Source organism: Accipiter gentilis, chromosome 5, assembly GCF_929443795.1.
Source record: "Accipiter gentilis chromosome 5, bAccGen1.1, whole genome shotgun sequence".
Classification (NCBI taxonomy): Eukaryota; Metazoa; Chordata; class Aves; order Accipitriformes; family Accipitridae; genus Astur; species Astur gentilis.
This window is the reverse complement of record NC_064884.1, coordinates 10834215-10850277: the sequence shown is the minus strand read 5'-3', so window position 1 is coordinate 10850277 and position 16063 is coordinate 10834215. Positions and strand designations below refer to the sequence as shown.

Below are 16063 nucleotides of genomic sequence, written 5' to 3'. Positions count from 1 at the left end.
ACAACCTGAGTGGACTGGTTAAAAAAGGAAATACAATCTCCTTGGTTGCAGGACTTTTATAAAAAAGTTGGGGGATACAGTTGAATGCACTGAAAAAGAAAATAGAGGTCTCTTCCTGTTACACAGGTGTTTGTTAGGGTTGAGCTATCTATATCCATAAATAATTTATACATCTTCTCCCCAAATATACACAAAAAGCAAATTTACAAATACAATAACATAGCGCTTTCTGTTCTCTGAAAAGTGGTATTGTCATGTAATAAACTAGAATGTAGAAAATGGAAAATTTCAAACCCAGTGTAAGTTGTCCTAAATAATTTCAGGTGAAAAAGAACTATGAAGCTCTCAAGCAAAGACAAGAAGAGGAAAGGATGGTTCAGAATTCTCCTCCAAGAAGTGGAGAAGAAAATCAATCTGTCCATAAGTGGGAGAAAGAAAATCAAGAAACTACTAGAGAATTATTGAAAGTTAAAGATCGATTAATCGAAGTGGAAAGGAATGTAAGATGTGTTTTACATATTACTCTGATTTTACTTATTTGTAGTGAGCTTTTCCAGCAATATGAATGAGAGTGTTGTTAAGAAAGTATGCAATTTATCACATAGTTTATGTACCAAGCAGAGCATGAATTAAATATAGTTTATGAAGTAGCTGGATTCTGCACTTGACCAGCATTTAAAAGGAAATGGGGAAACCTGAATTTGCCCTTTTGAATCCACAGATACCTCTTAAATCATTCTTATATAATCTTTATTTATGTGAGTCATGGAGATTTTTCTACTACTTCTCCATAGGTACAATATTAGTTACCCATTTTTTCAATTTTAACCTGTAGTGATAACATCACTGTGTGTTATTCTGTTACTCTGTTGATTTACAGTTTTGTTTCACCCTGTAAATCTCTACAAAGTCATGCTGCTTTGTTTGTTTTGGAGAAGCAAGGTTTTTTTCTTGAAGTTCAGTAACCAGCTCTGAACTCAGATTTCTTTTTTTATTTTATTTTATTATTAATGTTCAAAGAATGCGACACTGCAGGCAGAGAAGCAAGCACTGAAGACACAATTAAAGCAACTTGAGACACAGAACAGCAATCTGCAGGCTCAGATTCTTGCACTTCAGAGGCAGACTGTTTCTCTACAGGAACAAAATACAACTCTACAAACTCAAAATGCCAAGCTGCAGGTAGTATTTTCCTATTCTACTTTCAGAAACAAAATTAATTCAAAGTTTTTTCAAATGAAAGCTTTAAGGTTAATGGCCATAACATATTATAGGTCACTTTTCGCTTCTGGTACAGACATGGAAAAGAAAGTAATGTGCGAATAATCTGCACTAAGAGCAGCCAAATAATTTTTGTGTTTGCTGATCAATAATAACATTTCTAGAAGTTGGTTTTAATCCTTCATGTTGGTGCAGTTTAAACTCTTGACTTTATACTTAGGAGTAGATTGTCTTATCCGGTCTTCTAAGATAAGGTTGGGTTTTTTTTAATTTCTTTTTTTACTTCTAAATTAGGTCAGGGAAATAGTGTGTCCAAAGAGACTCTAATAAATTTAGTATTTTGTCTATTTTTATAAATAGAGTTTTTTTAAAAAAAAGTAAAAGCCATACTTAAGAGGAAAATCAAGATGTTGGTAAGTACAGAAGACTTGAAAAAAAACCCTTTGAAAACTACAAGAATATGTGAAGATTGAATTCCGATGCAGAGGCTAAAAAGGTAACGTGTGACCATGGAAATCATAAAAATGGTTGCACACAGAATCTTCCAGTTCTTATGGCCAAAATTCAGATGGCGTTGTTCATACTTTAAAGGTTATTAAATACATCTCTCTTTTTTTTCTCTGATAAATGAAATATTCTTGTTAATGGATCTAATGCTTTTGGGAGCTCTAAGAATCAAAACTAAAGAGGAAATACAAAGTCCACAATTCAGAAATATAAACAGTGTCAGAAATGACAGAGGATGGAAGGAAGTCAAAGAGTGAAGGAGTCTTTAAATGTGTAAACAAATAATGCATTTTGTGAATGCCTCAAGTTATCATCCTGTCTCTTTCTGGAAAGCAGAAGACAGTTGTACCACAGATGCACTTTCTATCTACCACATTGAAATCTAATTAGTGCACAGTACTCCCCTTTGTGGCTGGCAAGCCTATGAACAGAACATTTGTGCACACACTGTATCTCATCTAGTCATTAAAATTTAGTGGATGTGGGCATGGAAATATACCATTTTAAACAGATGAGACTGTATTTCTGGGATTCAGAAGTCTTTGAGTGTTTTGTAATACCATTTGTCAAAAAAACAGGAATATCTATGTAGTTCCTTTTTTGCCTCATGAATTGCACAACAGCACAGGCCTTTCCTATCTGATAAACATGGAGAGTGAATTAACTGTAGATATTTGAAATCGAGACAGTGAATTGGGAGGAGGAAGTGTTTTCTGCCTTTAATTTTTTTTTTTTTTTTTTTTTTGGCGGTGAACCTCACCAAGCAATGTAATTTTTGTTGCCAGGAATGACTAAATAATTTTATACCCAACAGACTGAGAAAGGGAGGAGTTATCCTTCCTTGAGAATTCAGCTGTTTTGCTCATAGCTTCAGGCGAGTTGCAAGACAACTCTACAATCAACTCTAAACCAAAATGAAAGGTGAAATATGTTCATGAAAATAAGAGTGATTAGTTAAATCTGAAGTGCAAACTAGGCTGGTCTACATGGACTATGTCAACACTGTTCTTGGGCAAATGTAATTCTACTACAACAGTAGTTGAAATAGAAGAGAAACGATGTCCTAAAGGATAACTGGGAATGCTGAACTAAATCAAGTTCAGAATTCAGCCTGGGAAGTTTCACAGCATACACTTGCCTTCAGACATTACTTCATTTCCAGTGAAAGGTTCAGCTTTCTCATCTGTAACAAAGAATGCTGCAATGCCAACAGAAAGGGATTTGTTCCTTAGTAACAGCATGCACTGGAGTGATAGGTTTTTTTGTTTTGGTGGGTTTTTTTTGTTTGGTTGGTTTTTTCCCTTAATAGATACCTGAGGGTATTGGAAGCCTCAGTATTTTTTGGTTTTCATCTCTTGAATAGGAAGGAGAAACTAGCCTAATACAGGTCAGACAACAAGCACATTAGGTATCATCAGTTCTTTAAGATATCCAAGGACTAGGTTAATCTTTCCAGAGGCCCACAAAGTAAAGTTGTTGTTGTTGTTCTCTCTTTAAAATCTGCCTAATGTAAAAGGCTTTAGTGTATTTATAGACATTAATACTGTTTGACATAATTATTGGAGAAATCACACTCTTCTGCAAGAAGAGTACTTCCCACCAGATCTCACAACATGTACATAAAGTGATCAACTGACATTACTGTTGCTGGAAGAGAACCTTGAATGGCAGTTCCTCAGTAAAACAGAATATGGGCAGTTCTTTCCAGGTGCTATCATTTTATTTCCCTTTCTCTCTGTTAAATAGATGCTACTGTTTGCAGTCTCATTGTAAAGGATATGTGGGTTCAATAAGGGTTTTACGGTGACAGTAGAGATTCTGTACAATAAAGATTTTTTAAAAAAACAATAATCTATGCCAATATGGAAGTTCCTTTCATTTTAGTCATGTCACAGATTTGGCTTATGTGATATGAGGATCACTAGTGATCCATTTCTCCAAGATAATTTTGATGCTAGAGCTGTTAATGCCAAGAGGAAAATATGCCTGTCATCTAGATAGCACTTTTAACAGATATTTGAAGGTAAATAATTCGATTCCTCCCCCTCTCCCCTGTGTCATTTCAAGCATATGCTTAAGGGCTTTCTTGCAATACTGCTATAAAAATATTCTTGGAATATTCTGAATTGGAATTGCCTACTGGGATACAAGAAAAAAGTATTCCCATTAAAGGTTGTCAGGTAATTGAACAACTAGAAGGTTGCTGAGATGCTACTCAAGAAGTCTTTCAATAGGAGGAGACAGACAAGACAATCTAGACTATGAAATTAATTTGCAACTCTTGTCAAATGTTTATGACTGCAGGTTGAAAATTCCACCCTTAATTCTCAAAGCACATCTCTTATGAATCAGAATGCACAGCTGTTGATCCAGCAGTCTGCTTTAGAAAATGAAAACGAATGTGTGCTCAAGGAACGTGAGGATCTGAAATCATTGTATGATTCACTTCTGAAAGATCATGAAAAGCTGGAACACCTGCATGAACGCCAAGCTTCTGAGTATGAATCTCTGATTGCTAAACATGGAAGTCTTAAATCTGCACACAAAAATCTGGAGGTGGAGCATAAGGACTTGGAAGATAGGTAAATACTAATATGCATGAGTGAAATTAGAGTCTGCAATTCCTGAGCAAAAAGCAAAAAATGCTGTATAACTAGTATGAATAAAATTAGTATTACTAAAATATTTAACATTAAGATCTTAAAACTTTGAAAGATCACCTTTTTAAAAAAATTTCCATATTTTCTTTTATTCCAAAAAAAGAAACTTAAATGTGATTTTTTGTTTGCAGGTACAATCAGTTGCTGAAACAGAAAGTGCAGCTGGAAGAATTGGAGAAAGTACTCAAGATAGAACAGGAGAAAATGCTGCAGCAAAATGAAAAACATGAAACTGTAGCAGCAGAGTATAAAAAACTTCGTGATGAAAATGAAAGGTAAAGCAGAAGTCTGATATGTGTGTTAGTGGAGCTCTGAGTGCTTGCCAGTACAGTCTAAACAAGTGTTGTATGCTCTCACATTTCTTAATACCTGATGCTGCAATTCACGACACTTATGATCCATACCTTAAAGCAACTCCACTCTGTTGGTCTGTGGCACAGTCATTTTAGAAAAACTCAGCGGGGAGTGGGGGGAACCAACACAACAAAGAGTTATTATATCCTGAGGATACTGAATTCCACATAGCATCTTGAGGAATGCCAGGCGAAACGCTGTGCAGTATGGTTGTGAGCTGTAGAGGCAGCAAGCCACTCTGCATGAGTTGCTTAAGGAGCAAGATAACTGAGGTTAATGCTAGCAGTAGAAATGCAGTGGGTGGTGAAGCTCTGCTTGACCCCTGCAGCTGAGGTGTAGATTGCTCTAAGCAGTTGGGTTTAATAGTAGTATTTACATAGCATGATACTTCCCCCTTTAAGAAGAGCCATTAAGATTTGTTCGTCTGGCAAAGAGGCTCACAATTAAATGCCTCCTACCTTTGGTGTTGTGTGAGGAGAATTAGTAGGAACTGGAGGTTGTTTTTAGAAAAGGACATGGCAGGGCCCAGTAGGGACAAAGGGAGCCCAGGAATCAATACATGCCACCTCCATGATTGCCAAAGTTTGGACCGTTCCTATTTACTTACTGGTTTGTGTTGGCAAGAAATTCTAGCTGTTTTCTAAGATTCTTGTATTTTGAAAAGTGGCATCCTAAAACTAGTTGCAACATCCACATTTAGAAATCCTGCTTTATTTCTAAACATACAGAGAACCCAGAGTGTTTGGCTTAAAGGCAGAACGCATACCTAGGAAAATTAGACTGACATGACTTACCTACATTATGTGATAGTAAGAAATTCTTATGCGTATTCTATGGAGTAGTATAGAGCCTTTAAAATTTCATGTTTCAGAGGGAATGTGGGTAATGAATACGTTTACTTCTATCTGCATGTATTCTTTTATGGTATCTTTTAATTCCAGGCTTACTCATACATACAGTCAGCTCTTGAGAGAGAATGAAGTTCTCCAAACTGATCATAAGAATTTGAAAACATTACTGAACAATTCCAAACTAGAACAAACACGATTAGAAGCTGAGTTTTCTAAACTCAAAGAACAGTACCAACAACTGGATATTACATCAACAAAACTAAATAATCAGTGTGAGGTATGTGAGAATTACGCTATTTTTTGTGACTGGTATAATTGTAATATATAAGTGAATTTTTAGATTCATAAAATCATATGAAGTGCTTGAGAATTAGTCATTTGGTTTATAGATAATGAAGTAGGTCTGAAGACAAATTAATTTGCCTGTTGTACAGGCAATACAAAAATTGGCTCGTGTTACGTAAACTGTTTTAAGTTATTTAAAGCATCAAGGAGGCTTTTATCAGTTGAGTCATGATTTAGTTAAGTTTTGTGTTTGATTTGACTATCAGAATCCTTTGTAGCCCTTAATTGTCTTGCTAATCTCATTATCTGTGTGTAAAATATGCTCACATCTATATGCATGTACTGTTTTGTATATTTTAACAGCTGCTTAGCCAGCTTAAAGGAAATCTGGAGGAGGAAAACAGACATCTACTAGATCAAATTCAGACATTAATGCTACAGAATAGAACATTACTTGAGCAGAATATGGAAAGCAAAGATCTCTTCCATGTAGAGCAAAGGCAGTACATGTGAGTTTTTAAAACAATGAAATTACTGTGATTAGTGCAGTTAGACTTATACCTGTATTTTTTAAAAAAATCTTCCGTTCTATATAGAAATTAACATGTGTGCTATTTCTGAAATGTTTCTCTTTTTAAAATAAAAATTTAAATTATATATGAAAAGTAGATAAAATATGAACATTATATTTTTAGTTCTAAAGGATCAGTGCAACCGTGTTCATTACTGATGATGCAAATGAGGAATACAAATGTTACTTATTCCTCATTCTATTACAAGCAAAGTTCCTAGATTTGTTTGTAAGCTGTAAACTTTTTTAGTGAATTTGAGAGAAGAGAAAATGTGCTTGTCGAAGTGATTCTGTTAGAGCCTATATGCACTTTATTGTTACTAAAAAAGGGGGAAAATTCTGTTGTGTAATAAAGGCAAGTGGAATTTTTTTCAATTTTATAACATGAAACGTTTAAGACTGCTTGTTTGCTGTTTATCTTTCTTGATTTTTCAGTAAGAAACAAGTCTTATATAAGAAATCCTTATGAAAAGTGACAACTTTCAGATAACAGATATCCAAAGGAACGTGCTACTCACACGTTTTACATACATTTTTGAGGCATACATTATCATTAATTTCTGTTTACAGTGACAAGCTAAATGAATTAAGGCGACAGAAGGAGAAATTGGAGGAGAAGATAATGGATCAGTATAAATTTTATGAACCATCTCCGCCAAGAAGGTACTGATGAACATGATATAAAAATAAACACAAATCTAAAACATGACATACCTATTCTGTTCTAGCTGAAAATCAATATTTCATTAAATTTCAGGGGAGCAGAATCATGTCTGTGTTCTTGCATGCAAATTAAGAAAAGTCTGAAGGCATAAGTAATGTATTATAAATGTACTGTATTATTGATAACAGAAGGGGCAACTGGATTACTCTGAAAATGAGGAAGTTGATAAAATCTAAGAAGGATGTTAATCGAGAACGTTTGAAGTCTGTGACCCTTACACCTACCCGTTCAGAATCCAGTGAAGGATTTCTTCAGCTGCCCCACCAGGACAGTCAGGATAGTTCCTCTGTGGGCTCAAACTCTCTTGAAGATGGCCAGACCCTGGGGACCAAAAAGAGTAGTAGTGAGTACTGCAAAACATTTTTTTCTTTTAACAATTCTTGGCTAAATGTTTTTTTTAAATATGATTAATGATTAAAAATTAAGAGGTGCTGGAAAAGGCTATGTGTTTTGGAGGATTTTTAAAGATAATTTTTTAAATCTTCAGGAACGAAGCCTGAACTAATTTATTAATGAGAGATTTATACTGACTTCGTGCAGACTCCTTTAGCGTTTGGGCAGGAACTAACTTTTAGCATTCCTGTACCTCTAAATGTAAGCATTAAAATACATTTACAGTGCTTGGGTAGGATAAAGCCCGAACTATTACTGGGCCAGGTGAGCAGAATTTTGGGTAGAATGTCAGATGCCACCACTAGTCCCCTTTTTTGTTTCTCCCTCTTGTCCCAGCATGAATCCTTCCCCTTGTCTTGGAAGTGTTTTCCAAGCTGTGCCAGTGCTAACATCCTTTAGTTGCTAAAAAGATCTTCTGTCTGTCTGAAGTTGTTCCTCTAGAATCTCACAAAATGAACAGTGAAGAATTTTGATACTACTTGAATATGCAATAGGAAGAGTTAATGAAGAGACATAACCTGTTAAAAAGATATGAATTGTTACTGATCCTAAAGATTAGAGTTAAGTAGCTGAGGGAGAGAATGAGGAGCATTACAGAGATGTGGATAGAATAAGAATGTTCCAGACACAATTTGCTAACCTTGAAAGAGCCTGATGGCCATCATATTAGGATGCCCACAGTATAAAAGGCCAGATTCTGTGCAACACGTACATTTATTATCTATATTTTTTGTTATCTACTTTTGGCATGAATCATAAACTGCCCAGTTTCTCACAGCTTGAGAGATAATATTACAGCCAAGTTATCAGGTTATAATGATTCTATTTCATAATTATGCACCAAAAGCATTTTGGCTGTGCATGTAAAAGCATCACAATACACGTGTATTAACATTCACTTCAGATCTTTGCAATACTTTTTTAAAATCTGGTGTCTTGGGTTTCAAAAGACAGCAGACCAATATTCTGGGGTTTGTGCCAGCTATGAAGTTGCTGTGTTAGAAATGATTAAAGCCATTGTGATCTATTTTTTTCCTTCTGTACTTACTGCAGAAGCTTAGTCAAAGTTAAAAACATCCAAAAACACTATTTCAGGGAAACTTAAAATCAGATTTGTGAGTATTTTTTTAATAACCGAAGAAAATAATAAGTTTAAGGGTACATTTTATCAATTCTGTTGTTAACTTGTCAATTTGGAAAGCATGGCGTTTTTCAGTGTAAGGGTCTGTGAAGGTTCAGAATGGGTATTTTTGAATTTTAAACAAAGCAGCTGTTGGTTTTACATATAAACTATAAGTCTTGTGGAATTCAGGAGTGACTGAAGCTATAGTGGCTGTATTTGCAAGTGTGTTAGTTTCAATCAAGAATGTGCATGCTTTGGTTCAGACCATCTGCATCTGAGTCAATGATGCCAAGGTCTGGAAGGACTCTTATGTGACAATTTTCTTTGCATGATACTTGCGACCTTGTAGTGTGAAGTTACCCTCCTGGTGGAGCCATGGTTGAAGTTACAGTGGCTGATCCTCAAAAGAGGTTTGAAGTTGTTCAGACCTCATTAATTTTCTACTCCATGGACCTTGTTCATGTTCCCTTTAATCCCAGTGTATTTATCCACAAACTGGAAGGACTGATCTAATTCTGGATCGTAACCTTCCTCCATTACACATGTTGCCCTGGAAACCACAGGTTTTGATAGAATTTGGATGAATTATATGCCAATTCAATGCTGGCAATCTTACTGAGACAGTTTGTGTCTGACAAAGTTAAGAGAATATCTCAGTATGAGAAGTACTGATAATGGTGCACGTTTTGCAGTCTCTTTCTTCTGCTTTTAGAATGACTGTAAATTCTAAATATCAAGATACTGTGGCTCCTTTCTTTTCTGTAAGAAGTGGCTTAGCAGTAGTGGCTTCCACTGAAAGAAGCTACAAGAAAGAGAAAACCTGTGAGTTGCTGCTTGTCTATGCAAATGCTCAGGTATTGTAGCTTTCCACACTGGTTGGAGGCAGTTTTTGGTATGGGAAGAGACAAGTTCTGTTACACCCTGATCTCCTGCGTCTGGGAATGGAGATGGCTCCAGAGGGACCTGCTGAGGTAAAATGTCCTGTGTGTCCTTCAGAGGCAAGAGGAGACAGCTTACGTTCCCCAAATTGCAGTCACTGGCACAAATCAGTGGTGGTCTCAAAAGCTAGAGGACAGAGTATCTGACATAGTCATCTTTGAGATGTATAGGTTTCCTATCCCATATCCCCTGTCAGAGGAAGTGAGAGGAGATACTGATTCCAAAATTAATTATCCTGCTGCTACTACTACTGATAAATAATTTGCTATGTGAAATCTGTAGATTTTCTTTTTTTGAAGGTGGTGATGGAGTCTGTTTTCCTAATACAGGATGCTTTCTCACACAAATATTTTCAAGAGACCTGTTCTCTTACAAAGATAGGTGATTGTGGCGCAAAAATCAGGTTACCCTGTTCTGCAGAGAAGACGGCACCTGAGGGCTCACAGAGTGCTTGAAGCCCTTGTCTGATTCCAGAGGCCCTCTGGAAAGGAGGGGGTGCCTGTATGGCTGTTACTGTATGCAGCATAAGTTATATCCTGCAGGCAGTGTGGATACTGTGTGCTCCTTTGACTGCAGAGTTTCATCTTTGCTTTTCATATCTGTACTCAGTGTGTGAATCAGGTGAGTACCACAGATCTGACATCTACTTTGTGTGGAGCCTTTCATCTCAGGTGGGATGGAATACCATTCTGAGCTTTTGCATAGAAAACCCAAGGCAGGCAAGTGGATTTTTTTTTTTCTGTGGAGAAAAACAGATACTTCTGCTAGCTTCCACTTTAGCCATTTCAGATTATTAACAATGTCCCAGGGAATTAAGGCTACTAAGTAAGCCTGTCATCTTTAAATAGTAGTACCAGTAGCAGACACATCATATCATAGAAGTAAAAGTAGTGTATTGGGCTCCATTTTCTATTACCAAAACATTTAAAAGATGTCTGCCTAACATTTTCCTGTGTGCATGAACAAAACAATTTGAGGATTTTAATACTATCCATACAGAATTCCCCAGAGTATTTCTGGCAAACAGTAGGAGGATTACAAAATGGGAGATTCCTGATCAATGGAGGAATTCTGCAATACTTATCATTCACTCTCAGTTCAGAAAGCAAGAACATGTTCATAGAATACTGAAAAGGGAAAGAAAAGTTAATGAATTATAACTAGAGTTCTTTGAGTAGGTGATTACTAAGACCGAAATAGTCCTCTTGCCATCCCGTTTTTAAGGTCTGTTGGAATGAAGGTTTAAAGAGCTAAAGCTGCCTAAGCTAAACTTTGTGGTGTCCTGTTTGTTTCTGCTGTAGCTCTGCCATTCCAGTATTTTTTTTGCAGGACATTTCTTTAGTTGTATTCTATGCAGAAATGAATTACATAATTCCTCCTCTCAAGGAGGTTGCATTTTACCAAAGGACAGGTTTTGATGTATGATTTCCAAGACATCAGTAGTTGCAGTGGAGTTTTCTGTTTGGTACAGTTGCTGAGAGCCATAAATCAGTCCTTTTGGAGGTGATCTGTATTAATGAACAAGAATCACAGATGACTCTAGTGATTCTTGAACATCCTCTGGTTACTTTTTAATAAGATTAGAGTGGGTGTTTTTAATTAAGAGGGATCAGTTATCTTGTCATAAAGGATTATAGAGGGATCAGTTATCTCGTCTATGAGGGATTATAGAAGTTACAAAAGAATCATGTTTCACCATGATGACAAAAAGTAGAAATAGAACAGAATTACTTCTTTGGTTTGATGGCATTAGAGCTAAAACTGAGTAGTCAGCTGTTAGAAAATGTCTCACGCTGTGCCTCATATTCCTTTGGCAGGGAGCTATTAAAAAATCTATGTACTTACATATAAATTAGGTAGACAACATGCATGTCTCCTTTATGGGAGGTTTAGCAGCCTCTCCCCTTTTTTGAGCCAGTCAACATCTATGCTTATGTTGGTTTTGGCTTATTTTCTCAGGATCTACAAGAGGATTAATGCTTTATTGATCTGAAAAAAACCCAAACAAATGGTTATTTTGAAGTACCTACAAGTATATGTACATAATAAAAAATACCTGTATACCTACATAGTGAAAAATTCAAAGGTGAAATTGTATTTAGTGTACTCCTAACTTATATAGGTAGCACATACACCTTTCTTTTCTCCCTGTTCATCCCCACCCCACATCATAAGGACCTGACATAGGAGGGTGTTTGCTGTCCCTCTCCAGTCAAGATAGGGTTATACTCTGCAACTGTGAAAACTTATGTCTTTATTTTGGCCACTTGTGGCTGTGCCAATCATGCATTTGTTGGAAGCTGTAAAATGTATTGCATTGTAAACTTCTTACTCAAAGTGCAAACACAGAATAGTATGATGGAGAGGGAGATTTATTCCTCTTGCAATGTAGTTCATGTGCACTTGTAAATGCATGTGTATATATGCAGTGCTGTATAAAATAGAAACTGCTGTATAACAAGCTGCTGGTTGAGCAGAAAACGAAGGCAAATGACAAAGCACGTGTCCCAAAGTGACTTCAGAGAGATAAAATAAGCAGATCTTGGGCTGATAGACTGGACTACACTGCTTTCATATCTGCATAAATAAGAACTTTTTATGCATTTCTTTCTGGATCTCTACATGCCAGTTGTTTGCATGTGGCTCCTGTACGCTTGGCAGTCAGCTGACATTTATCTGATGCTTCAAAATGCAGGTGTCTGCCAGTAATCAGTTACTAATGCAGAATAGCTGAATCTAAGGACAAGATTAATTTGTGATTTCCCCCTCATCCATCTTTCAATACTATTTGTAATTTTAACTCCATCTCCTGCTAGTACGTATCTCAATTTTCCCTTGGCCCTTCCAAAATGTTACAGCAACGCTCACATTTGGATATTGTTTTGCTATGATTTTTTTAATCTTTGGTATTTTTTCAGCTAAAAAAATTGGTGTATACCATTCCAGCCAATAAATCTTGATTTTATTTTTCTTATTACAGATTTGAATATTTGAATATATAGTGCATTATTTCAGTAAAATATTAAAATCATTGCACACAAACAGTAGATTGAACTTAAGGGTCATGTAATTTTTCTACAAGACAGCAGATGACCAAAATGTAACAAATGAAGACTGATAATAGATTGTGTCCTACTAGCGATGCAGGGTAAAACATTACCAAAGTTATTAATCTAAAAGTAATGATGTGAACACATTTTAAAGTAGAAGTTGTACTTAGAGTTGCTTTCATTATAAGCTTTTTTTGCTTCATGTTTTTCTTTATGTTCAAGAAATGTTATTTTTCACAGTAAAAACTATATAATCATCAATTTCTGTAATCATCTGCAAAGAAGTTATATTTATTTTTTCAAGAGCTTGGCAGTTAGAACTTTCAAACTGTATTACACTCTTCACCGTTATTTTCGGTGCATTTCTGAATATATTAAAATTTTCATAGTGTAGTTTTCATATTTCAGTGTAGTTTTCATATTTCATTATCACACAGAAGCATGATAATGATAGTTTTTAGCATAGCATACATAGCTTAAACTCAGACATTCATTTCTGTCCTTAGTTTCAACATTTAACTTCCATCTGTTCTTCTCCCTTTTTTTCTTTCATTTCCCTGTTTCCGTTTTTCCTCATGCTATGACATAAAAGTGGTTGCACTGAAAAGACTGCCCTTTTTGAGGAACAGACCGAAGGAAAAAGACAAAATGAAGGCCTTCTACCGTCGCTCCATGTGTAAGACTTTATGACAGTTCAGCTTCTTTTAAATGGCTACACTGGCTTCCATTACTAATTTTTCACTAACCTCTCCCTGGACTGCGCTGTATTTTTCCTCCTATTTTGCAATGTGCAAGTCCTGCTACAATACAAGGAGCTGGAGCTTTTTTTCTTTTTTTTTTTTAACCTTGGCACTGAATACTTTATATATGTGCACATGTGCACACACCCCCACACACATATTTACATGCACAAGCACATGCACATACATAAATATATATTCAGTGCATTGTGATTGCATATATTTGTATATATAGTTGTCTATATACACATGTCTCTGTGTATATAAATTTACAGTGCACTGTCTTAACCTAAATAGTTCCAAATTACACATTTCATAAGCCTTTTGTTAAGAAATCACTGTAATTTTTTGTTTAAAGAAAGTGTAGAAAATAGTGCAAGGCTGTATGGTGGTCTGTCACTCTCCAAGTATTCATCAGTTGTTGTTGCCAAAATGTTGTATTGATTTATTTTATTTTATTTTTTAACGAGGGGTGGACAATTTTCTCTAGTTTTGTGAAGTAAAGGTGGATATCATCAGATGTCATCTTTTTCAGATCCTTTTATGTGTTATTATGTAAAATAGAGTATCCCTGCAGTAACCTGCACTATGCAAGGATCCCATATCATTGTTGACATTATGTTGTATTAGCACTTTTGCCCATTTTATCCTTATTCATTCCATTTTATCATTGCAAACAGTATATCAAAGCTTCTAACATATATATTACATATCACTGCAGCACAAGCATGGCGATTATACCTAATAAAATTAGTTTTAAGAACCATACTGAACTGAAGGAAGTCTCCGACTTATAACACTTCACATTCATTGAGCTGATTGCATGTCATAACATGGATAATCTTGTGTTTATATCTTCCAGTATTCAATACGCTTCAATGCTTAGAAAACTGTCAAACACTTTGCAATACAAAATAAGAACAGAAGCAAATACATTGACCATGCTGATCATTTGCTTTCATTTGCATCCCAGCCATGAATGACCTGGTGCAGTCCATGGTCCTAGCAGGAGGACAATGGACAGGTAGTTCTGAGCATCTGGAGGGTCCTGATGATATATCTACGGGTAAAAGGAGGAAAGAATTGGGAGCTATGGCCTTCTCTACTACAGCCATCAACTTTGCAACTGTCAACTCTTCTACAGGCTTCAGATCCAAGCAGTTGCTAAATAATAAAGGTATAGGTAGAAGCTTTTTGCACCGTGATGTGACTATGTGTAACAACAATTTCATGTAAATATTGGTTTTACTTACATTTTAAGTTTTACAGAAAAAAGCAACCTTAATAATTGAGTTGCAGTGCTAAGATACTGAATAGGTTTAATAACTGCCTTATTTTTCCTACAGAATGTTACCTAAGTAAAAATGGATTGGTTTGAAAATTTTTTTTAGTGTATTTTACAGATGATAAATACTTTAATAATCTTTTCATTTTATTTTATTTTACATCTTCTTTTATGTCTCTGGGTACAGATACTACATCCTTTGAAGATGTAAGCCCACAAGGTATTAGTGATGATTCTAGTACAGGATCAAGAGTTCATGGTAAGATGTAAACTTTAATTAAATGAATTAAGGATATATTATGTGAATGTTAATGAAGTTTGCAAAAAAAAGTGAATGGCATTGTTACAAGTGAGCATGCTTTCTGTGAATGCGTATCTCTTGAATGTATAATATCATCTCTTCAGATTATTCTTTTCTTTCTTAACTACTATATCAGATAGATGTTCTATATATCTAATAGAAAGTATCTATGAAGTGCATCTGAACAGGATCAAAACATTTTCCCTTTTAAGAATTTATTTGGTGTTAATAGTAAAATAAAAGAAGTTATAATGTTAATCCTAAAAGAACTAAATCTAAATCTGGCCTGATTTTACAATGTTTATTGTTCAGCAAAACCTAAATTTGTCAGGTACTGTATCTTATAAAATCATTACATGTTTCTTCAAGCAAAGCTATGAAGTGAAAGCTATAACAGATTATTTAGAAGTGAAGTTTTAACTCCAGTAAAAACACTTACAATTAGTATGAGCAACAAACATTTTTGAAGATAACTGCATTTCCCTTGTATTGGATAGGAGTACAGGACATTATCTGTGCAGATGCTCTTGCTCCTCCTGTTCGTGGCATTTCAACAATGTGCAAGGTTCCTTGTCAAATCTGTTGTAAGTGACCTAATCACGAGCAGCTTTCTGCATGCCCATCCTTTCATCTGTAAAATCCTGGTTTCCCACTAACCAATCAGTTTCAATTCTAAATGTACACTATTTCTCTCTTCCTCTCCCTTGTACCTTACTATTCCTGTAGTGCCCTTTTCTAAAGTGTCCTCTTGGACTGCCTGGAAATCCCTTCGCTTTCTGATCTGTAAGAAACCACTTTGTTGACAAATGGGCATGCTCAGCCTGTGAACTAGTGCATGATTCCTGCCTCTGAGCATTCTGTGATCAGAATGTAAAGGTACCGTGTCATCTGCTAAAACTTTGTTCATCATGGTGTCTCCTAATTTTCCATTTAGCTTCCAGACCAGCCAGCCTTGATAGTGGCAGAACATCCACTAGCAATAGCAATAACAATGCTTCAATCCATGAAGTCAAAGGTATGCTGTAGGTGAATTTACATACATGCTTCATTTTCATTTCT

At 35.6% G+C, this 16063-nt stretch overlaps 1 protein-coding gene across 11 annotated transcripts in view; it reads left to right on the top strand.

The window, feature by feature from the left end:
- Window positions 1-16063, top strand: part of CCDC88A (coiled-coil domain containing 88A) — an 83530-nt gene that overhangs the window by 52641 nt on the left and 14826 nt on the right. For 6 of the 11 annotated variants that reach the window (XM_049799718.1, XM_049799711.1, XM_049799713.1 and 3 more), the window contains 13 exons: window positions 324-500; window positions 1021-1182; window positions 4033-4310; window positions 4520-4663; window positions 5684-5870; window positions 6242-6387; window positions 7020-7112; window positions 7302-7516; window positions 13271-13354; window positions 14392-14595; window positions 14891-14962; window positions 15502-15588; window positions 15939-16019. In XM_049799718.1, coding sequence (XP_049655675.1) covers window positions 324-500; window positions 1021-1182; window positions 4033-4310; window positions 4520-4663; window positions 5684-5870; window positions 6242-6387; window positions 7020-7112; window positions 7302-7516; window positions 13271-13354; window positions 14392-14595; window positions 14891-14962; window positions 15502-15588; window positions 15939-16019 — 1930 coding nt within the window. The remainder of the gene's footprint in view (window positions 1-323; window positions 501-1020; window positions 1183-4032; window positions 4311-4519; window positions 4664-5683; window positions 5871-6241; window positions 6388-7019; window positions 7113-7301; window positions 7517-13270; window positions 13355-14391; window positions 14596-14890; window positions 14963-15501; window positions 15589-15938; window positions 16020-16063) is intronic. The other 5 variants (XM_049799719.1, XM_049799717.1, XM_049799716.1 and 2 more) reach the window with 3 other exon arrangements.